General features: G+C 40.8%; 1 protein-coding gene across 1 annotated transcript in view; it reads right to left on the bottom strand.

The window, feature by feature from the left end:
• Positions 1–23134, bottom strand: part of MINDY4 (MINDY lysine 48 deubiquitinase 4) — an 81127-nt gene extending 57993 nt beyond the window's left edge. Inside the window, 5 exon segments of the mRNA XM_036378743.2 lie at positions 14407–14825; positions 15856–16114; positions 18952–19154; positions 20840–20959; positions 22975–23134. Coding sequence (XP_036234636.1) covers positions 14407–14825; positions 15856–16114; positions 18952–19154; positions 20840–20959; positions 22975–23037 — 1064 coding nt within the window. The 5' untranslated portion in view covers positions 23038–23134.
• Between the last annotated feature and the right edge of the window lie 213 nt (positions 23135–23347).

A 23347-nucleotide genomic window follows, 5' to 3' on the forward strand; every position in this document is an offset into this window, starting at 1 on the left:
AGAATACAGACATATCACACTCAGGATTTGCCCAGTTTAAAGGCATTTTGGCAGCTTTCTCACAGATACTATTTGATACTATAAGAACAGAAACACTTCTCTTTTTAGCTATAAATAAGTTAAAGGACGGAGGCAATGAAATGTGGGTGGCCCTGATTCAGGCCAGACAGAATGGAAATGAATCACCCACATTCTAGGAATTTCAGGTAAAAATAAATGGAAGGCCCAGCAGGTCAATAAAAATAAGAAGACTGAGAGCAAGTTTGTACAGTGGCATAAGCAGCCCTGAGCTCCCATTGAGTATTGCTGTATTTTTATGTGATACAGAATTGAATAGAGTTGATTGTGGTGCATTTTACAACACAGTCAGATCTCCCCTTGGTGTTTCCTGACATGAATTTCAGCTGAGATTCCCTTCCCATAGCTGCTTGCTACTATTTTCCTCTCTCCTGGTCAAGGAAAGGGTCTTAATGACAATAAATTCACCAATAAAATACTTTTCAACCAAGTCATGTCACTCAGGCATAACCAAAAGCCACATTTTTGTTTTGCCTGAGATTGCAAACTGTTCTCTCTTCTTTTCTAGGTCTTCTTCCCAGTTAATCCATTTCCATCTAATTTTGCAAGAGTTTTTAACACCTTCCAAGGCTAGCTTGGACAGGGCATGGATCAAGCTGGTCTAGTGGGAGATGTCCCTGCCCATGGCAGGAAGATCTTTAAGGTCCTTTCCAACAAAACCATTCTGTGATTTTGTGATTCTGTGATTCTATGATTCTGTAATTTTGTGATTTTGTGATTCTGACACTTTAATGCAGCACTAGAGTTTCCATTTCTAAACGAAAATCCAGCCCCTCATGGTACAATTCACATGTAGCTCTCCTGGCACCAGTTTTTGTAGTGTTAATTCTCTCTGGAAAGTCTAAAAGATGCTGGTTCTACACCCATTCCAGGAAGAACCAAGCCCGGGATGCAAAGTGCTCAGAATTCTCAAAGTTGAGAATTCCCATCAAGCTGAGGAAAGCACTGACATCCGAGATTAATGTTGGGTGTTTTCTGCTTAAGTGGGGTATTTTTGCAGGTGGAGGCTCCCCTCCTTGAGGGGAATTCGTGTTTCTCAATACAGCCAGGACATTTATTGCAATTTCCATTTCAGCACAGGGCTGCTGTTCCAGGAAAATTTATTGTAGGTGTAAAACCAATTGGTTGGAGCACTTAGGGAAGGGGGAAGTCATCCATCATGGCAGGAAATTGGGACAGGAAGAAAATATGTTTCATTCTAAACACACTATACAGTACTTTCTCTAAATATTTGAACATTCCTCTCTGGCCTCCAAGCATTGGAGGAAAATGGATTTACAGAGAAAAGTGAACTCGCAGAGAGGGAGCTCCTTGGCACAATAATGGATGTGCATTCCATCATTTCCTATTTACACCAACACTCACAAGAGGTCAAATAAACAAAGGGGCCTAAAAATTAAGCATCAGTGGCTTTAAGGTGACTGTGGTGGTAAAACCCATTTTCATTGCCAGATCACAACAGCTTTTCTACTGGATGTAGAATAGGCAGACATATCTGATATTCTTGGAATAGTGAGCAAAATCTGCAGAGTAGATAATTAAAAAATAACCTCTAATGCTGTTTGCCAAAGGGTTAAAAAGGCCATTCTGTGGTGCAGCTTGTCACTGCTTTGGGGCACAATTATAAAATCAGAATTATTAAAAGAAATTGTAAAGATGCAAAGGACATGATCACAATCAATGCCAGGCAATATTTTTCTACAGGAAAAAGGTCTTGTCATGAGAATTTAATATAAATTCTGTCCTGTTGGCAAGGCTGGTTGGCAAAGGTAACAGAGGCTCATGCACTTAATTTCCCCTAATTTCCTTTTCAGTGAAGACCTGCATCTGATTTGATTTGAACATTTGCAATGTGAAAAATTAACTGAATTTTTAACTGAAATTTTTAACTGAACAGATAGACTTGTGAACACTGACAGATATAAAACAGGTAAATGAGAAACTTGGCATTGAAAGGGTAATTTCTAATAGAAATGGTAATTTCTGACAGAAATAGATTCCTCATACATGAGTCTGCATTTGTCCTGCTGAATTTTACTAACTGTGACAATGTGAAATCTTTGTTGGGAAGGTTTTATATAAAAAAAGAATTAGTATAATCACAGGTTGAGCTACAAGGTGGTTTGAAGTGCCTGATAAGTTGGGCTCACCTGAACACAAAGCTCATCCATAGGCTATGAATAAATATTTATCTCCAGCTACAAAATCAGAATTATAATAAAAATGGAGCTGCTTTGTTCCTACTGTTCTCCACCAGAGATTTTGGAATGTGAAATTCCCTCTGGAATTTCCAAGGAGCTCAGTGTGAACTCATCATTGTGTTCAGCAGCTCTAAACTGCTGTCAGCAAAACAAGCAAGAATCAGTAAAATTTAAAAAAGAAGGAGATAAAATTCCACTAAATAAAAATGCACAGCACCCTCAAGACACTACATAAAGCACAGAAAAGGGTTTCAGATTTTGGCACTCAATTCACATCACTGGAGATGAATCCAACCCTCTTCTCTGTTCACCATCCACAAAGTACCCTTTCTGTCTGGTTTGGGCCTTCAACTCTTAGGCCATTTAATTTTTAAGGATGTGGAATATTTGGTCTTCCATTTCCTCTCAGAAACCTCAGATTTTTAACAGTCCAAACCATCGTAACCTTATAAATTATCTTCCTGAAAATTAGTATCAACTGTTAAACTGGGAGACAAAAGCTTACACTGAGGATGGGGTATTCTCTTAATATAAAAAAAAGGTGAATTCAAAAAACAGGTTACTGGTGAGCCCACAGAGATTTTACCTCCTGGTAAAGTAATTTTAGGGGTAAAAAGGGGTAAAAAACTTCCTTGTGCCGCCTGCACACAAATGGTTTTTTTTTTTAGGAGCAAGTAATTCCACAGAGTCATGGAATAGCTTGAGTTGGAACACACCTCCACAATCCTCTAATGCAAATTCTCAACTGACTGACTGCATTTCAGGCAACAGGCTGGACCTCTCCAGATTTACCTCCTTTCCAAAAATAAAGAAATGATACAGAAGCCATTTGTCATTTCCAGTAATTGCAAAGTGCCTCTTCCTATGGAGTGCAGGAAAAATACTAAAAGGGCAAATGGCAGCCCCACAGATGTTACACCGTGGGCTCTGCTGCCATAAATCCATTGGCACCACACAAAAGTCACACAATAGTTTATAATTTTATTTTAGGCCCTTTTTTCCGGTCCAAGCATTACGTTATAAAAGGTGTTACACAACTCCAGGCACTTGAAGGTTTTCACTCCTGATTTGGCAACCATAACCTCTCTTTCCATCCATGGGTGAGTTAAATCCGTATTCCCCATGGGTGAGCCAGTTTTGTGTGACAGACATTCCTCTGCTGCCAGTTGGGTGAGTCAAATCCAGGCTGACCCCCCTGGAACACGGGATCAGAGCCCCTCCAGGAGGGTTTGGTTCCTCTCTCCAGGAAGGTGTGGCTGCACTGCTCTCACCATATTTCCTGCCTTCAAACCCACTCCAGAGCACTGGAGATGAGGCAAAGTGGGGCTGAAGGACAACACAGAGATCCCAGACAAAGGCAGAAGGACATGTGCCAATGTGATTTACTCCTGGGCTGCTCCAGCACTGCTCTCACTGTGTGCTCCAAAGCACTGGAGATGATGCAAAGTGGGGCTAAAGGATAACCCAGAGATCCCAGACAAAGGCTGGAAGGACATGTGCCAATGTGATTTACCCTGGGCTGCTCCAGCACTGCTCTCACTGTGTGCTCCAAAGCACTGGAGATGATGCAAAGTGGGGCTAAAGGATAAAACAGAGATCCCAGACAAAGGTGGGGGGTTACTTCTGATAGAAATAGTTTCCTCATACATGAGTCTGCATTTGTCCCAGACAAAGGTGGAAGGAAATGTGCCAATGTAATTAACTCCAAGCCTGCTCCAGCACTGCTCTCACCATGTTTCCTGCCTCCAAAGCCACTCCAGAGTACTGGAGATGATTTAAAGTGGGGCTAAAGGAAAACACAGAGATCCCAGATAAAGGTGGAAGGAAATGCACCAACATAATTTACTCTTGGGCTGCTCCAGCACTGCTCTCACCATGTTTTCTGCCTTCAAACCCACTCCAAGCACTGGAGATGAGGCAAAGTCTGGCTGAAGGATAACACAGAGATCCCAGACAAAGGCAGAAGGACATGTGCCAATGTAATTTACTCTTGGCTGCTCCAGCACTGCTCTCACCATGTTTTCTGCCTTCAAACCCACCCCAAAGCACTGGAGATGAGGCAGAGTGTGGCTGAAGGACAATGCAGAGACCCCAGACAAAGGTGGAAGGAAATGTGCCACCCTAATTTACTCCTAGGCTGCTCCAGCACTGTTCTCACTGTTTCCTGCCTTCAAACCCACTCCAGAGCACTGAAGATGATGCAAAGTGTGGCTGAAGACAAGCACAGAGACCCCAGACAAAGGTGGAAGGAAATGTGCCAATGTGATTTACTCCTGGACTGCTCCAGCACTGTTCTCACCGTGTTTCCTGCCTCCAAAACCACTCCAAAATACTGAGATGATGCAGAGTGTGGCTGAGAGATCCCAACAAGGCAGAAGGAAATGTGCCAATGTAATTTACTCCTAGGCTGCTCCAGCACTGTTCTCACTGTTTCCTGCCTCCAAACCCACTCCAGAGCACTGGAGATGATGCAGAGTGTGGCTGAAGAACACCACAGAGACCCCAGACAAAGATGAAAGGAAATGTGACACACCTGGGCTGCTCCAGCACTGTTCTCACCATGCTTCCTGCCTCCAAAACCTCTCCAAGCACTGGAGATGATGCAAAGTGTAGCTGAAGACCCCAGAAAAAGGTGGAAGGAAATGTGCCAATGTGATTTACTTATGCCTATGTGGCATTCACATGCTCTGAAAAAATCCCTTTGCCCAGGATTTTTCTCCTGGGAAGCTGAGAAGCCTCATAGAAAAGGAAAACAATTCTTATCTCATTTGCTTCTCCTGTGTTGTGCTCACATGTGGAATGTGTTTGGAGATTGTTCACCCACAGGTGATTGTTTCATTGGATTCTGCTGTGAGTTGTTTTCACTCTTTGGCCAATCAGGGCCAAGCTGTGTCGGGACTCTGGAAAGAGTCAGGAGTTTTCATTATTATCTTTTTAGCCTTCTGTAAGTATCCTTTCTGTATTCTTTAGTATAGTTTAGTATAGCATTCTTTAAAAATGCACAGCATTTATTCTATATATATATATAATATATAGATATATAATTCTATACATATATAAAATATATATATATTTATTCTATACACATATAATATATATATTTATTATATATATTCTATATATATATAAATATATATATTTATTATATATATATAAAATATATATATAATTCTATAATATAGAATTATAAAGCAATAAATTTGCCTTCTGATAAGATGGAGTCACATTCACCACTCCTGCCATCATCGAGGCATTCCCAGCAAATCCAATACTCCTGGGCTGCTCCAGCACTGTTCTCACCGTGTTTCCTGCCTCCAAAACCACTCCAAAGCACTGGAGATGATGCAGAGTGGGGCTGAAGGACAACACAGAGACCCCAGACAAAGGTGGAAGGAAATGCACCAACGTCATTTACTCCTGGGCTGCTCCAGCCAGACTCTGACTCAACTCCAATTTCTCGAAACGCCACCCCAGCCCATTGCATCCTCTTCCTCTGACAGTGGGAAAAACTGATTTGATTCCTCAGGCATTGCTCACACACACACTGAGAATCCTGGAATAATCTGGGGCTTTCTGGCTGCTTTTAAATGAGATTACACCCAAAAGGACCTGGCTGTGGGAGCCCAGCCCTCATTCCACAGAACTGGCTATCCAGGTGGTCAGGACTTTCAGGAACTGCTCAACACCTCCCAGGATCAAAATTTCATTGCCAGGTATTACTTTAGACAGTGCCAGCCTATCCCACACACCGATTTTGTGAGTAACACTGAAATATTGCAGCCCACCAGGCAAACAATACAGAATATTCCTAGAAAACCTACAAAAAAAAACCTTTTACACCAAAATTCACAGTAGGAAAGACTAAAGCCAAGCAAATCTGCTGGGTAAATAATGTACATTACAGAACTTTGCTGGAACTATTTTACCTTTCAGTTGGAAATTCAATTTTATTTTTAAAAAATAGCATTAAAGCTGGAATGTTAATTAGTATTCTTTATGAAATGAGACATTCACATATTAACCTTCAAGAGGCACTGAATTCTCCTGTTTCACTGTGTCAAGAAATTATCAGTGCAGTCCAGAAACCTCCTGGGTTGCTTGTGCTCTGCTTTGTTGCTTACACTGGCTGAGGGAACACCAAATCCTGCTCAGGACTTGCTCAGAAACTCATGGCCAATGTTCTCTGCCAATCTCCTAATGCAGATCAGCCCAGATTGTGGCTGGGGATGATGCAGGATAAAAGGATAGCAGAGGATATTTACAGTTTTAGGCACTCAACCATCTATAATTGACAGGTATTGGCTCAGCCCTCACATGGAAAATAAGCTTTTTTTATTCCTGCGAATAACAGAGAGCATGGATATCAATCCTTTAAGGACCATAAGACTTTCAAAATAATATTTTGAAAGCATTATGGTCCTTATAATATTTATACAATAATATTTTGTAAGTGTCAGATATCTAAAAGAATAAAAAACCAAAACAGCTAAACACCCCTGAATATATTTTTAAAGGATTTAAGGATTTTGTTTAAAGATCTGTATTTTTTTTTTTTCTTCTAGGGATTTCCTATTTCTATAAATAAGTTTTCAGGGCTCTTTTTTTGTGGAATATATGAAAGAGAAAAAGCAGAATTCTCACTAACACAATGGGTTTACCTGTATTGTGATTTTATAACACTGAGGACCAGGCCAAGAGCAGAAGGTGGCAGCTCTTGCCCTGTTATCTGAGAGTCACAGTGTGACAATGCCAGAGACACCCCTAAATACATGGGGGAAATATAAAACAAATCAGTAAAACCTGAGAGAAAAACAACAGCAAAAGTTCAGAGCAGCAAAGATAAAAATATTTAGCAGACAGTACAAGCTTCAGACAAAAAATGCCTAAAGGAACATGAGAAATATTTCGAGTATTTTAAAAGAGGTGAATATGTAGCAAGGAACAGAAACACCAGTCAAAAAATCAACTTCAGCTATGGACAAAAAAATAGCAAATGGAAGGTGAATGCAACAAAAAAAATTCCTTATAATAAGAACTGCTAGAAAGTGAATGTATTATCAGGGGAGAGATGCCACCTGAGTCACTTAAGACTGAAGCAGACAAAACCTGGAAAAAGTATTTCAGCAAATATAAATATACATAGCAGTGATTAATCTTCCATAGAAAGAAATGACCCTAAAAGTTCTTTTCCATCCATAATTTCTAAGACTCTATGAAATATGAGCAATGTTCCACTTGGTGTCTGTGGCAATTCCCTAACCGAACCCCATCCATGTTAAAACACAGGGCACTGCTAGGAAAAGGCTTCTCACCAAACAAGGAGGGATATTTTGGGGATGGGAAGCACTGAACAGTGCCCAGCTATGGTGAACCCAGCAGAGAGACCATGGCAGGAGGAGAAACCCTGGCTCTGAGCTCACTGGCACAGCCCTGGAGCCACAGCGCATGGGAGGGGCTCAGCTTTGGCTTGGAAATGATGCCTTGAGAAGCCTGACCTGGAACAGAAACTGGACTGAGCTAAAGAATAAAGCAGGGATTCATTAAAAGGCCTCCATGGATGCACCTTGGGCAGCACAAGAGCCCAGCCAGGGCTGCACCCAAGATGAACCAAAATGGCCCCAAAACGCACCAGCGCTCCCGGGCTCTCTCCCTTGGATCAGTTCTGCTCCATTTGCATCTTGCAGTTCATTGTCCAATTCCAGGTTTGTGGTATTCCCATTCTTTGAATAGAGAGAGACATAATTTTCTCTCTCAGGAGAAGTATAGATAGAAGAAAGAGAAAATAATTTTTATTTTTATTCTCTGTTCCTGCTGGTTTTGTACAAGTGGAATGTGTTAGGAAGATTGTTTACCTGAAGGGATTTGGTAATTGGATTCTGGTGATGGTTGATTATATTTAATTAACCAATCACTCAAAGCTGTGTCCTAACTGTCAGGAGACAGTGACAAGTTTTCTTTAGTATGTAATTTAGTATAGCATAGTGTGATATCTCTTAAATAGAGTATTAATGTAGTATAATATAGTTTAATAAAGCAATTGTTCAGCCTTCTGAATCAATGGAGTCGGATGCCAATCATTTCCTTTGTCAGGGGTCCTGACTTTTCACAATACAGCTTTAGCCCCTGCAGTCCCACCCTGCTTGTTTTTCTCTCTCCAGCCCACGGTGTTTGTGCTCCTGGGCTGAGATTTGGATCATTTGTCCTTGGTGCCCAGCTGGAGCAGGAATTGTTTTGTCTCCCTGCTCTGTGCACAGAGCTCAGCATGCTCTGCTGTGAAGCTCAGACCCACACACTAAAGCAGCACAGAATCTGAAAATAGAAAAGCTGAAACCTGAGGCATCAGAAAAGGCACCTGAATCCAATCTCCACAGCCATAACCCAGTCCCTGGTGCCTGGAATACCCCTGTGCCCTGGCAGAATGCTGCAGTAGAGCAGCAGCACAGCCAGGCTGCAGCCAGCACTGGTGGCCAGGCACAATCAGGTAATTGAATCCAGGGGATTGTTCACAATGCAAGGATGAGTGCAGAATCCATTATCCTCCCTGCTCCTGGAGCTGCACACATCCCATGTCTGCCTCTGGACAATGGGATTCACTGCTGCATCCCTCTGCTCACCAATGGCAAAAGGAAATTTCTATTTTGACGTCACGATACTCCCAGTTCTTTGTGCCTTTCTGCCTCTGAGCCATTCCCTTGGAGTTCCTAGAGAATATCTTTAACTTCAGGTCCTTTTGTTCCCTTGGTCCAGTTTTACCTTTTTTTTTCTGATTTCAGTGCTCTGATTTTAATTTTATGCTGTTTTTCCTGGAACTGGGGGAGGGAAGTTGGTTGGCTTTGTATGTGAAACCCAGAATTTCAAGCATCACATGTTCTTCTTTGTAACTACCAGAAGAGAAATAGAGCTGAACAGACCAAATCTGCCCCTCTAACTCAGCAAAAGGTGGTTGCACCCCACTGCAGAACTGCCAGCTCAGATTTACTCATCCAAAAATTATTCAGCTGACAACTGGAGGGTTTCCACAGCACCACCCCAGTTTGCACTGATAGACTTAATGGAAAATTAGGAAAACACTTCAGGGGCTGCAGGAGCAACAACTGCAGCATGCCACTGTAGTCAAGACAAAAGAACTGTTTCTCAACTGTTCTCAAGTGGGGTTTTCTTGCCTTTCCCCAATTTTGTTTGCTCAAGCTGTGAAATGGGGAAATCTTGACCTTCTAACCCCAGGTAACCTTCCCAAAAAAGTCATTATTCAACGTGGCTTTATTTCTGGAAAAGCAATACCAAGTCTTTAATGCAAAGACAGTCATCAACTTCAACACCCATTTATTTTTTATAATTTCTAAAGATTGTGAATTCCATTCCACTCATCCTTTATTCTGTGTGCTGAGATTAATGATAAATATTCCCCTCCAGTAGGGGATTCAGCACCAAGGATAAACCACAGGATGATTCAGAGGTCACCTGAAGATATTAAAGGAAGCAGAGAACCTTTCCTTGCTGCCATTCCAGGCTCTACCCAGGACAAAATACACAGGAAAGTCTTTATTAATTTGCTCCCTGTGACCTGAGTTATGTTCCTTCAACATCATCTCTCCCAAGTCCCTATAAATCTTAAGAAATCACAGACACAGCAATTTTTAGTTGGAATCTTGGACTGGGTACCTTTAAATTTAGGTTTTTATTCCCTTCAAAATCTCTTAAAAAAAAAAAAAGGTAGTGAATAATCCACATTTTATTTGGGCCTTGCACACAAGTAAGAGGAACAGAGACTCAACAAAAAAGGGGAATACTCCTTAGAAGATGAAAAATAAACAAGAACATCAAAATTACCTGAAAGGGGTTTCAAATTCTCTACTGAAGTGGCACTGAGACATAAATGTCATTTTTAATTTGTTAAGTTAAATAAAACTGCTGAGAAGGAGCATGGAGGAATGACTGACATATTCCTGTATAAATATGTGTGCACTGCTTGCACAACATCACCACATCCCAGCATTTCAAGCCTGGCTCCAAATAAGATGGAAACTCCCTTTTTCCAAGGAATCACATGGAAAAGACAAGAGGCCATGGGTACAAACCACTCCTGGGGACATTCCAATTGGACACAAGAGGAAAATTTTTCAAGAGAACAATCAGCCATTGGAACCATCCCCCAGGAAAAGAGTTGAATTCCCAAACCCTGGGCACTTTTAAGATTTGGCATAAAGGGTGCTGGGTCACCTTGTCTAGACTGTGCTTTTTCCAAGGAAGGTTGGACCAGGTGATCCCTGAGGTCCACCCTGGTGTTCTGGGATTCTGTGAATTGAGAAATTTAACTGGCTGCTTACAGCTGAGGATAAATGAGGATTTGCTGCCACCTATATGTTGCTTTTCTCATAGATTAATGAAAAACAAAAATTCTAAAATAAAACCCACCTGTAGAATCTGGGTACGTATGCAAACTCTACAGCATAATATATATTTTTTTTATTAAATAATCCTTCATGACTTGGCAAAAAATATAATCATGGCAATAAAGAACCATCACTGACCCCTGTAATTTCTTTCATTAAAAGGTGTGAGTCAAAATGCTGTGCATCTGCATTTCCCTAGGATATTTTACAGCCAGGTATTCTTTTAGAGCTTGGCAGTAGTTTTACTTCCAATTTTTCCTCCTATGTTTGCACAGGATGCCTTCAGCTTGCATGCTGTTACAGCACTTTTGGTATGGGAGAAAAGAGAATCAAAAAGTAAAGTAAATGGAAGGAAAAATAAGATTTACCTTTAGTTTTCTATGGGAAACAAAACCAGAATTGCAGATGCTGTGAATGAGTCAGCTGTGGTTAATCCTACAGAGGTTTTCAGCTGCTCATCTAAATAGTTAGATTGGGATTTAGTAACAGAGAATGGAAGAGGATCCAGACAAATACCTGCTGTATTTACACTGCAATTTTTCACTGTTTAAACCACTGTAATTTTTCATGCTTTAAAATGCTCAATCACTTTGACCAAAACCTGCAGGATTTGACTGAAGGGAAATAAAAGTTTTGCAAGAGCCAAGCCTGATATTGTGGGTATTTATTTGGAGCCTCTATTCCTCCCTCTGACCTCCAGGAGTCCCAGCAGCCCTGCTGGGTCCTGTGGGTGCTTCCAGGAGCGCCGAGCTCAGCAGGGACCAAATGCTCTGCTGTGATGTTTGTGAGGGCCCCCAGGATGAGGTGAGAGATGAAAATTTGACTCCAAGTTCTCAGAATAATATATCTATAATTATAATGTAATATATTATAATATATAATTATAATATAATAATATAATTGTATCATATATTATATATCTAATATATATTATTAATTATATTTTATTTAATTTATTTAATGAAATATATATTATTAATTAATACATATTTAATTATATATATTTAATATATAATATTTATTTATTTAATATACATATCTATATATAATATATCATATATATTCATATATTATATTTATAAATATAATATATTATTAATAAATATAATAATATTTATTAAACATATACATTAATAAATATATTATTTATACTAATTTATTAAATATATATTAAAAATAATATATAAATATATAAATTTATATAAAATATAAATATATAAATATAAAACATTTATATAAATATATAAATTTAATTTATTAATTATATGTTAATAAATGTATTATTTATAAAATATATATAATATATATTTATATATATTTATTTATATAAATATCTTTATTTTATTTATTTAATTTATATTTAATTTATTTAATTAAATATATATTATTAATTAGTATATATTTAATTATATATATTTAATATATAATTATAATACATTATATAATATATAATATATCATATATTATATATAATTGTATATTATATTATATTATATTATATTATATTATATTATATTATATTATATTATATTATATTATATTATATATTAGAACTATACTAAAGAAAGAGAAAGGAGATATCAGAAGGCTAAACAAGAAATGATAATGAAAGCTCGTGAGTGACTCCTCCGAGTCTGCCACAGCTAATGGTGACAAACACGTGAATTGTTTTTAATTCATAACCAATCTCCAGACCACATTCCAGAGGAGTAAAACATGGAGAAGCTGAGGCTTCTCATCTTCCCAGGAGAAGAAATGCTGCCAAAGGGATTTTTCATCAAATCTCAGGGTGATGCTCTGCTGCCTGCAGCTCCCCCTGCCCGGCAGGAATGGGTAAGGAGAGGGCTCTGCTTAGGAAAGGGCTCCCTCTCCTGCTCCTGCTGAGACCAAAGCAGCTCTGTGAGGGACGGGGATTGTTCCCAAATCCCTCCCAGCCCGCAGGGATGGAGCACAGACAGGATGGCAGCACACCCTGTGGGTCGCCCCCCTTGCAGCCCAGCTTCTCCAAAGGCTGGGAAGTGTCAGTGTCCAAACACATCCGAGTGAACCACAGAATTACAGAGTTGTTCAGGTTGGAAAAGATCTCTCAGATCATCAAGTCCAACCAGCATTGCCCTGTCCACCAGCAAACCCTGTCCCCAGGTGCCACATCCACGCAGCTTTTGAGCACTTCCAGGGGTGGCGACTCCAGCCTGTTCCAATGCCTGACCATCATTTCAGTGGAGAAATCCTCCCTAATATCCAAACCAAATCTCCCCTGACACAGCTTGAGCCCATTTCTTCTCCTCTGTCCCTGTTCCCTGGGAGCAGTGCCTGATCCCCCCGGCTGTCCCCTCCTGTCAGGAGCTGTGCAGAGCCACAAGGTCCCCTCTGATCCCCTTTCCTCCAGGCTGAGCCCCTTTCCAGCTCCCTCAGCCTCTCCTGGTGCTCCAGACCCTTCCCCATCTCTGTTCCCTTCTCTGGGCACCCTCCAGCCCCTCAACGTCTTTCTCGTCATGAGAGGCCCAAAAGTGACTCCAGGACTTGAGTCAGTGCTGAGTAGAGGGGACAATCCCTGCCCTGGCCCTGCTGCCACCCTGTTGCTAACCCAGGCCAGGGGCCATTGGCCTTCTTGGCCACTCCTGGCTGAGCTCAGCCACTGTCACCAGCACCCCCAGGTCCCTTCCCACTTTTCCAACTTTTCCAACCACTCTTCCCAAAGCTGTGGTGCTGGCTGGGATTGTTGTGACCCCCTTGTAGGACCCAGCTGCCAACAAGGGAGGCTTGTATCAGACTTTTCACTGGTTTTTAGCAACAGTCTTTCCAGGGAATTCCACACAGGGAATTCCACCACCCCTCTGAGGCTCATCCATAATGAACTCTTCATTCATTGATTAGTCAATATCAGGAATAATACACTCAGGGGTATTTAAATAAAATTTAAAATATTTAAATATTTTTTTATAAAGAGGCAGAACTGGTGTATGAGCTTAGCATGGTCCTGGATGCAAATTCCAAGTGGGATTTGGTTGGAGATAAATTTTAATATTAAAATTTAAAATATTCTCAGCTTTGCTGGGGAGCTGCCAAAGGCCACTGAAGCTTTCTTCTCTACCTCAATTAATGCTGAGTGTGAGGAAAAAATCATCCTAAGAGTGGAAAGGATGAAGTGACGGGGCAGCACTACCTTATAGGATCAGCCAAGCTGTATGAAACCAGAGTTTTAAGACTTGAGACTGTGGTACTTTGGCCTATTACACATTAATCTTTTACAAATTAAATGAATGTGGAATGCTGGCACTGTGAAATGCTCTTTTCAGCAAATTTTTGGTCAGATAGGAAGCAAGTGCCACGCCTGGCCCATCTGCAGCTCCAGCAGATCCCCAGTTTGATAATTCCCACAGCCCCTAACTTATAAATGTACTTTTCCCTATAATGTGTAATTGCTTCCTTCTCAATAGGGTCTTCACATATGGTATCTCAATAAGAAATTAAACTAGAAAACAAAATAGCAATAATAATTTTAAGAAATCAGTGTTAGTGTATAAATTTAAAAAATGCTACACCTCCCACTCTTACATTTTATGCAGAAAAAGCAAAAAAAAAATTAAAAATATCAATTAAGAACATAAGATAGAGAAAAGCCAAAAATATATATTTGGAGGGAGACACTTCTAAAACTTTTATATCATGAAATAGTGCAGAAAAATAATAAAAACTCTGTTTTAGCATAATATCCCCAGAAATACTCTCACCTGTGGCCTGACAACCGACTCTCGGTTTTCCTGAGGGATCTTTCCTTCTTTTCTCTCCCAGTCCCTGAATGTCTGTGAGGGACACTCACTTTAAGGCTTTTGTCACTGCTGTCTGCACCAGAGCTTGGAAGAGATTTCCTTTCTTCTGTCTTGGCCCTCTCTCTCTCAGACAGCAGCTTGGACACAAAGTCCTCTGGATCTTTGGGGCTGTTCCTTGGTTTTTCAGAGGCAGAAGTGGTGTGTGAGCTTAGCATGGTCCTGGATGCAAATTCCAAGTGGGATTTGGTTGGAGATGCTTTGCTTTCCTGCAGATCAGGGCTTGGGACACTCAGGTCATGCTCCTCATGCTCCTCACCCCTGGGCTGGGCTGTGCTGCTGATGCTCGTGGATCTTTTGGAAATCCTCCTTTTTTGGGGATCCTGGAAGAAAGTGCCATGAAAACCACAGATTAAAATTTCACCTTTATCTTTAAATAACCCAAAAAGCAAAGGAAAGCTCTAACACTGATTTCTGAGCTGACCTACTCACTCCTTTTTAGGAACCAGCTAAGAGAGTAAATTAGATTTTTTTAAAAAATCAGTAATAAATAAGACAAACACTTTCACTTAAAATTTGACCAGTATTAAAGATGCTGACTACCATTAAAACATGTTTTCCATGGTCTTACCAGGAAGAACAACAAATTACCTCCTAAGAGTTTAATTTTGGTATTGTATCTAGCTCAGGAAATCAACACATAAAGGATATTTTGCTGCTATCTACCCTACAGGTATCTAGTCTTTACTTCTAAATCAGAGATATTTACAAATATCCAACTAATTAATTCAATTTCCATATGCTCTTCAGCACTACCTAAATGTCACAGTTAAATATTTTAATTTCTCATTATCACGAGCTTAATTTTACATTGGAAAAGTCCCTGTCATTATATAAAAGAAGCATAAAGGAAAAAAAATAGGGAAAAAATTTTAACTGTGCTTTGAAAGCACTTCTTGATGGAATATGGTCTGATTTGATCAATTCAGAAACATATTTTCAACTTAAAGCAATTTTCAGTTCCAAACTACTACTGATTAAATCTGGGGTCCTGGAAACACCAGAGTAAAACAGATCCTGTGAAGGTAACAAAGTCATTTTCATGGGAAAAATGGAAAACCAAATCTGTCAAGAGGTTTCAAGAGTGGGCAAGAATTATAAAGGAATTCAGTGACCTGAGATCACAGACATGCAGGGGGTGGTTGCCTGCAGAAACTCTGAATGAAGCAGAACAACTTCCCTAACTTAGCCCTTCTTTTCAGCCTGCAGATTTAATAATGCATTAACATGCAGAACATGTAAATGTTAACATGTTAACATTTGAACATTATTTGCAAGTGATTTTTTTAACTCAGCAGGCTGGATATAAAGCCCATGGGCAAGCCAAACATTCTGTACAGTGCTGGCAATCACCTCTGGAGAACTTGCCACTGGTCCAGCCATCATTCCTCTGGCAATGAGACCAGCCCTGGGCCTGGACTTCTCCTTCCCTGTGCATTTCAGCTCCTCAGAAACCACAGCTGCTTTTAAATCCTCTTGACTGTCTTTTAACTTCTTGTCCCAAGCACAGGGTAAGTTACTGCTGTGGGTTGGCCCTGTGTGGCACTTTTCACTTCTGTGCTGATGTTTTCTGGGTGGAGGGATTTTATCCAATGGGTTCTCAGCATCATACCTAGAGAGAAGAAAGAGGAAAAGCTTGAAACAGCAAAGTTATGCACAAGGAGATTAATAAAACCAGATAATTAGAGCACTGCTGTCAAATTAAGTTCAATTTTACCTTGAAATGGTAATCAAATGCAGCCACTTTTCACCTACACACTTGGAAGTAGGACTTCAGAACATTATTTCATCATTATGTGTCACAATTGATTATAATATGGGCAACACCATCCCATGATTACTTATTTTGATGTAAAAAGGGTTCAAACTGAGAGAAGGGAAATTTACATTGGATATTGGGAAGAAATTCTTCCCTGTGAGGGTGGGCAGGCCCTGGCCCAGGGTGCCCAGAGCAGCTGTGGCTGCCCCTGGATCCCTGGCAGTGCCCAAGGCCAGGCTGGATGGGGCTGGGAGCAGCCTGGACAGTGGGAGGTGTCCCTGCCATGGCAGGGGTGGAATGAGATGAGTTTTTAGCTCCCTTCCAGCCCAATCCATTCTGTGATTGTACGATTGTATATCATAGCAGAAAGTACAATTTATTTGTTATATCAGACAGGTCCTAAGCCACAACCAGCAGCTCCTGTTCCTTCTCCATGTTTGAAAATTTAACACTTTTGCTCACATTCTCTTCTCCTGTAACTTAGACTGACTCTACTGACCCCTCTCATTCTCTGTTTAGCTGTAGAACACTTATTTTAGTCAAAAACAAAAGCACTTTTGTGCTGGAAATTATTTTACTGAATAGTTCCCAGTTCCCTGTCTGTTTATAAATTTATAAATTCTGTACAACTCAAAAACACTGGCCTTCCTTAATACAAAGAAACGAGTCCCTGAACTTGCTTTTCCCTCTGGGATGTTTTCCTCCATCCTAATTCACTGTAAAGCAGCTCCATAAGTTGAAACATCTTGTACCACAAACATGTTCCTTTCACTTAACCCATTTTTCCAGGAGTGTGTCTCGTGTGGTGAGGACATGCTGTGGATGATGCCTTGTGAAGCTGCCCTAGAACAGAGGCTGGACAGAGCTAAAGAATAAAGCAGGGATTTATTCAAAGGCCTCCATGGATGCACCTTGGGCAGCACAAGAGCCCAGCCAGGGCTGCACCCAAGATGAACCAAAATGGCCCCAAAATGCACCAGCGCTCCCGGGCTCTCTCCCTGGGATCAGTTCTGCTCCATTTGCATCTTGCAGTTCATTGTCCCATCCCAGCTTTAGCCCCTGCAGTCCCACCCTGCTTGTTTTTCTCTCTCCAGCCCACGGTGTTTGTGCTCTGGGCTGAGATTTGGATCATTTGTCCTTGGTGCCCAGCTGGAGCAGGAATTGTTTTGTCTCCCTGCTCTGTGCACAGAGCTCAGCATCCCCTGATGTGAAGAACTACAGAACTACACACTGAAGCAGCACAGAATCTGAAAATATAAAAGCTAAACCCTGAGGCATCATGTATGTAAACTGAAGGGAGCCTGATCTGCCTCTGGAATGATCAGGAAAAGCAAGGACTGCTACTCCCAACCCAGCTCCACATAACCCCTCACTGCCAAGGGCTGCTGGCTCAGAGGCTGCTTTCAGTTCCAGGCACTGACAGCAACCCCCAAGAGCAAAGTTAAAAGCAAAACAGACTCATTAATAATGACCAGTGCAGAGTCATGTCTGATTAAACGTTCCACCCCTGACAGCATGGTTAAAAGTTACACAGGTGGTTGAAATTAAAACTGATTTCAGGCACTGCCTGGCTGATCCTGGCAATCCCTGGTTTCCCCTTGCCCAAAGGGGATGGCAAGGGCGAGGCTGAGCCTCAGGGCAGAGGGCAGGGTTAGGTGGGATATTGGGAAGAAATTCTTCCTTGTGAGGATGGAGAGGCCCTGGCACAGGGTGCCCAGAGCAGCTGTGGCTGCCCCTGGATCCCTGGAAGTGCTGGATGGGCTTGGAGCAAGCTGGGATGGAGGAATGGGATGGAATGAGAGGATATTTAAAGTCCCTTCCAACATTAACACTGCTGTGCCCTCCCAGAGCAGTGCCAGGAACTCCCCTGTGAGACAGACCCATGAAAGGGAAAGAAAAATGGAGTAAAAAACCAAAAAGACGAAGAAAAAAAGAAAAGGGGAAAAAAAGCCTTTGCACTGCCTCCCTTTCAAGTGTTGCTTCTGAGCTCAACTTAAAACATCTTGGCTTTCTGCCCCTATAAGAAATGACTTCATGGGGTTTTTTTCAGGCACTGATGCTCAGACTTGGCTGCTTTGAGCATGCTGCATTTAGGATGAAGAACAAAACCTGATTAATTCCCTGAGGGTGGAGGCTGGGAAGCTGAATTACACTTCTGTGCCCATTTTAAAAGCCTCCTATGGAGGTACAGGGCTGTTAATCCTCTTTGAGGCATCAATAAATGACAAACTTGGTTACATGCTATTTTCAGGTATTCTGCAAGGTCTGAACCCACACTATTTGTAACAACACTGAATTTAAGACAGTAAAACTTGCTTTTGGAGGCAAGCAAGGCATGAATATACCTGTAGTTTGAGCACAAGTGGCTTGTTTTACCTCCAAATCTGCTTTAATTTGAGTATTTCCAATGTAAAAGGCATGAAATCTCCTATTTTGATGTGCCTCAGTGACTGAAAGATGCAATTGAGGTTATCAGTCTTCATAATTGGCAGAGAACATAAAAGATAAGTTTTGAAGGATAGCTTGCACAGGAGATTTTCATAATCTAGAAAATTAAGTTTGTGTTATGAGGATAACTAATAAAACCAAGTTGAGCTCAAGATATAAATGATAAAACATTTAAAACTCTCCCTTCATTAAGAAAAAAATAAGTGAATACAGAGGGCAAAGAGAAAGAAATCAGGCAGTACCTGGAGGCCTGAGTTTTGCTGTCATCCAGAGCACTGGCACTGCCAGGATCCTCATCCAGGGTGTCAGGGGGCTGGGATGCTGAGCTCTTACTCTGAGCAGCTGCCAGAGCAGAGCTGGAACCAGAGCTCCTGGAGGTGCCACGGTGCTCCAGGAAATAATTGGTAATAATTTCCAGCAGTGTCTTCAGTGGGTTCTCCTTTGCCTGGCCAAAACAGAGAGAGAAAGTGTGGGAAATGGATTTGTAGGGAATTCTCCAAGCCTGACAGAAGGCTCACACTGTGTGTGTGCATCTGTGTGCAAACTCTGAGATGGGAAATGCTGACTTAGAAATGCCATGGAATAGGACAGACATTGCTGAGGGAGAAATGGAGCCAGAAACAAGCTTCAAATGAGACTGGGTACTTTGGAGAAATAGAACTGTGAAAATTTTTCAAGAGAACAATCAGCCATTGGAACCATCCCCCAGGAAAAGAGTTGAATTCCCAAACCCTGGGCACTTTTATGATTTGGCATAAAGGGTGCTGGGTCACCTTGTCTAGACTGTGCTTTTTCCAAGGAAGGTTGGACCAGGTGATCCCTGAGGTCCACCCTGGTGTTGTGGGATTCTGTGAATTGAGAAATTGAACTGGCTGCTTACAGCTGAGGATAAATGAGGATTTGCTGCCACCTATATGTTGCTTTTCTCATAGATTAATGAAAAACAAAAATTCTAAAATAAAACCCACCTGTAGAATCTGGGTAGGTATGCAAACTCTACAGCATAATATATAATTTTTTTATTAAATAATCCTTCATGACTTGGCAAAAAATATAATCATGGCAATAAAGAACCATCACTGACCCCTGTAATTTCTTTCATTAAAAGGTGTGAGTCAAAATGCTGTGCATCTGCATTTCCCTAGGATATTTTACAGCCAGGTATTCTTTTAAAGCTTGGCAGTAGTTTTACTTCCAATTTTTCCTCCTATGTTTGCACAGGATGCCTTCAGCTTGCATGCTGTTACAGCACTTTTGGTATGGGAGATAAGAGAATCAAAAAGTAAAGTAAATGGAAGGAAAAATAAGATTTATTTTTATTTTTTATTTTTATCATGAAAGATGCATTGGAGTGAGACCCATGAGAGGTAATTTTAGATGATTGGCTTTAAGGCATTTTCAGCATGGTGTGGCTAAAGCTGATAGGACAAGAAACACTTTATAATGTATTGTAATTAGGAAATAATTAGCTTCTGATTGTGATGGTGTGAATGATAACCTCTGTATTGTCTCAGCCTTCACATGAGACTGAAAATGGAATAAAAGTTTTTAAAACACCTCTCAGCTGGCCCAGCTCTGGGTCAGAAAAGGGAATATTCTGACAATAAAGTTGTTGGTGACTATTGAAATGCTGTGTTAGTCTGGCTGCAGGGCATGGTTTGTACAGTGGACAGCCACTGAACATTTTAACTGTTTCCTAGAGTTACCTGAGGGTGCAGCCCAGGAGTGACTGTACAAACAATCCAGGGAAATGGAAGATGGCAGCTAGAGAATGTCAAAAGAGCTCAAAGGTGCTGCTGTGTTAAGTGAAGGAAGCAGGACACAAAAAACAACCTGTCACAGTGATTTCTGACCCTCATTTTAGCTATATATTCCAAAATGTGGAAACTGTGGGGGAATGCCCCTTTTCTACACTGGAAGAGGGTTTTGTGAAGTGGCATTTATAGACTTTACATGAAGACACCAAAAGCATTGTGGTGCCTCGAGTTATGAGTGAACTGTTGATATTGCACTCCAAGGATAACAAATACTGCAAGTGTAATTTCCATCTGCTGTGCCATACAGAAATGGAAATGCAAATGGGAATGGGCATGCAAGGACACTTGCACGTGGTGCCAGATATTCCCTCACCTTGTTCTGTTTGTACAGGGAGTGCAGGTGCAGGACATTCCTGAGCTCATTCCTGTTGTTGATGCTGAGTGCAGAGCGGGGAAGCTCCTGGTCCATGGTGCTGATGGTTTTCTTCAAACCCTGAGAAGGAAAAGTGTCAGACCCCAAAGCTTTTACTCTGGGCTTTGTTGGGTTTGTGGATGGCAGCAGTTTGTAACCAGGAAACCCTCAGAACCTGTGCTGTAATGATACAAAATTGAATTATAGCAGCCCATGGATGTGGGAATAATTGAGGTGGCTACATGAGATGGAAATTGCTGACAGAAAAAACCAAAAACCTCTATGCAGGTGACTTCAGCTGCTAAACAACCTCCTAAGATTGATGGTCTGTATGAAATGCCCTGAGCTGAAGTTATTCCAGGCAGCCTCAGGTTGGAAATCAGTCAGATCTCCATGGCATCAGCTGGTTTGGGGTCTTCACCTTTGTGGTCAGCACCCATGGGCATCTCAATGATAAAACCCATGAGCATCTCACTCTCTGGGGGGAGGCACTGATTCATTGTGAGTTGGATCCCAAAATAATTTGAGTGGTACAACACCAGGCTACTATTTTGAGAGAGAAAGCCCTGATTCCTCCTGTGGAGGGTTATTGTCACAACAAAGGATTTCTTTTTCTGCTGACAGAATGTCTGGCTCAGATTTATGAAATTGAGGGCAAATTGTGGCAAATAAAGGATCATCATCCCTGTAGGCTCTGATGTGCATGAAAGATCTGGGGGAGCAGAAGCACAAAGGATTATCAGTGTCTCTTGTTTTGAAAACAGGATGCAAAATATGAGACTGAGGTTTGTGTAACATTTAATGAGGCAGTGGCTGCTTAATTTCTGATATAACTCATTCCTGACACAGGGGGTCCAACATCAGCGATATTTCCTAAGGACTGAACATAAATACAAAATAATAGGTGCTACACAAAAATGTGAAGGTGGCTTCCAGTCTGATCAATCCCACACTCCCCACATGCCTGTGTAGTCCAAAATTGGCTTTATGGTATTACATTTGTGACAGATACAATGGTTTCTTTCCTCCCCTTCTCTCAATTCCTTTCCCCACTGCCAAAAAAATGGGTTTTCTGCTGAGTTATTACTGAAAACTGGGGGGGAAAAAATGCATGTAAGCAGTTTCTCTAAAACTGTGACCTTTTGCCTTAATTAAAAAAAAATATATTATTTTTAAATAATATTAAAAGTATATAAAATATAATTATATTTATCATATATAGGATTTTAAAATAAAATTAAAATATAAAATATACAATTATATGAAATAATTGTAAAGAATTATTTAAATATAATATATAAGTAATATAATATAATATAATAATATAATATGTAAGTAATATAATATTATAAATATAATATAATATAATATAATATAATATAATATAATATAATAAGTATAATATTATATCAGTAATAAATATAATATATTTATTTATATAAATATATATTTATATATAATATAATATAATATAATATAATATAATATAATATAATATAATATAATATAATATATATAGACAGATATAATATGATATATTATATAAAATAATTACATTATATATTTTATATTTTATATAAAATTATATTAAAATTATTTAAAATATTTTTAATAGGCTTTGTGTGCCTCTTGCAAATAGGAGGACAACAGCAAAAGAGGCAATTAACGAAGGAAAAAAAAAAGAAAAAAAATTAATTCATTTTTTTAAGCCCAAAAACCTGCAAATAACACGAAAACCCAAACTGGAAGCGCGTTGAATTCCCAGTCTCGCGGGCGCGCGTGGGTAAGGATGCGCTTCCCCCGAGGAGGAGGAAGCGGCTCCATCAGCGGCAATCAAAAGGCACTGTGGGAGATGTAGTCCAGCCGCTCAGCCCGGAGCTTCCCCCGTTCCCACCGAGCTGATCTGAGCCCGGACAAAGCCCCGAGCATCCATCCCTGCATCCCCCTCTGCCCCGAGCATCCATCCCTGCATCCCCCTCTGCCCCGAGCATCCATCCCTGCATCCCCCTCTGCCCCGAGCATCCCCGAGCTCTCCTCTGCCCCGCTGCCATCCCCAGCGGGGCTCGGCCGGCAGGAAAGGCACCTTTCGAGTTTACCTTTCTACTGAGAAACTCTCTCACCAGTGATGCGGCCACTTCTTCCACCAAGGCGTTGTCCATGTTTTAAGGCGGAAAAGGAGGATTTTGGGGTGCGGGGTTGCTGCTGGGGCCGGGGCAGCCCCGCGGCGGGACGGAGCCCGCGGCATTGGAAACACGGGGAGCTCCTCCCACGGCACGGAGGGAGGGATTTGGGATGGAGGGAAGTTGGAGGAAACGGGGGGAAAAAAAAAAAAAAAAAAAAAAAAAAAAAAAAACAAAAAAAAAACAGCGAAAAAACAAAGCAAAAAAAAAAACCCCATATACAAAACGACAGCAAACAACCGCCACCCCCCCCCAAAAAAAACGCATGCAAAAAAACCAACAAAAAAAC

Source organism: Molothrus ater, chromosome 1 (genome assembly GCF_012460135.2).
Source record: "Molothrus ater isolate BHLD 08-10-18 breed brown headed cowbird chromosome 1, BPBGC_Mater_1.1, whole genome shotgun sequence".
In the NCBI taxonomy this organism is placed as follows: Eukaryota; Metazoa; Chordata; class Aves; order Passeriformes; family Icteridae; genus Molothrus; species Molothrus ater.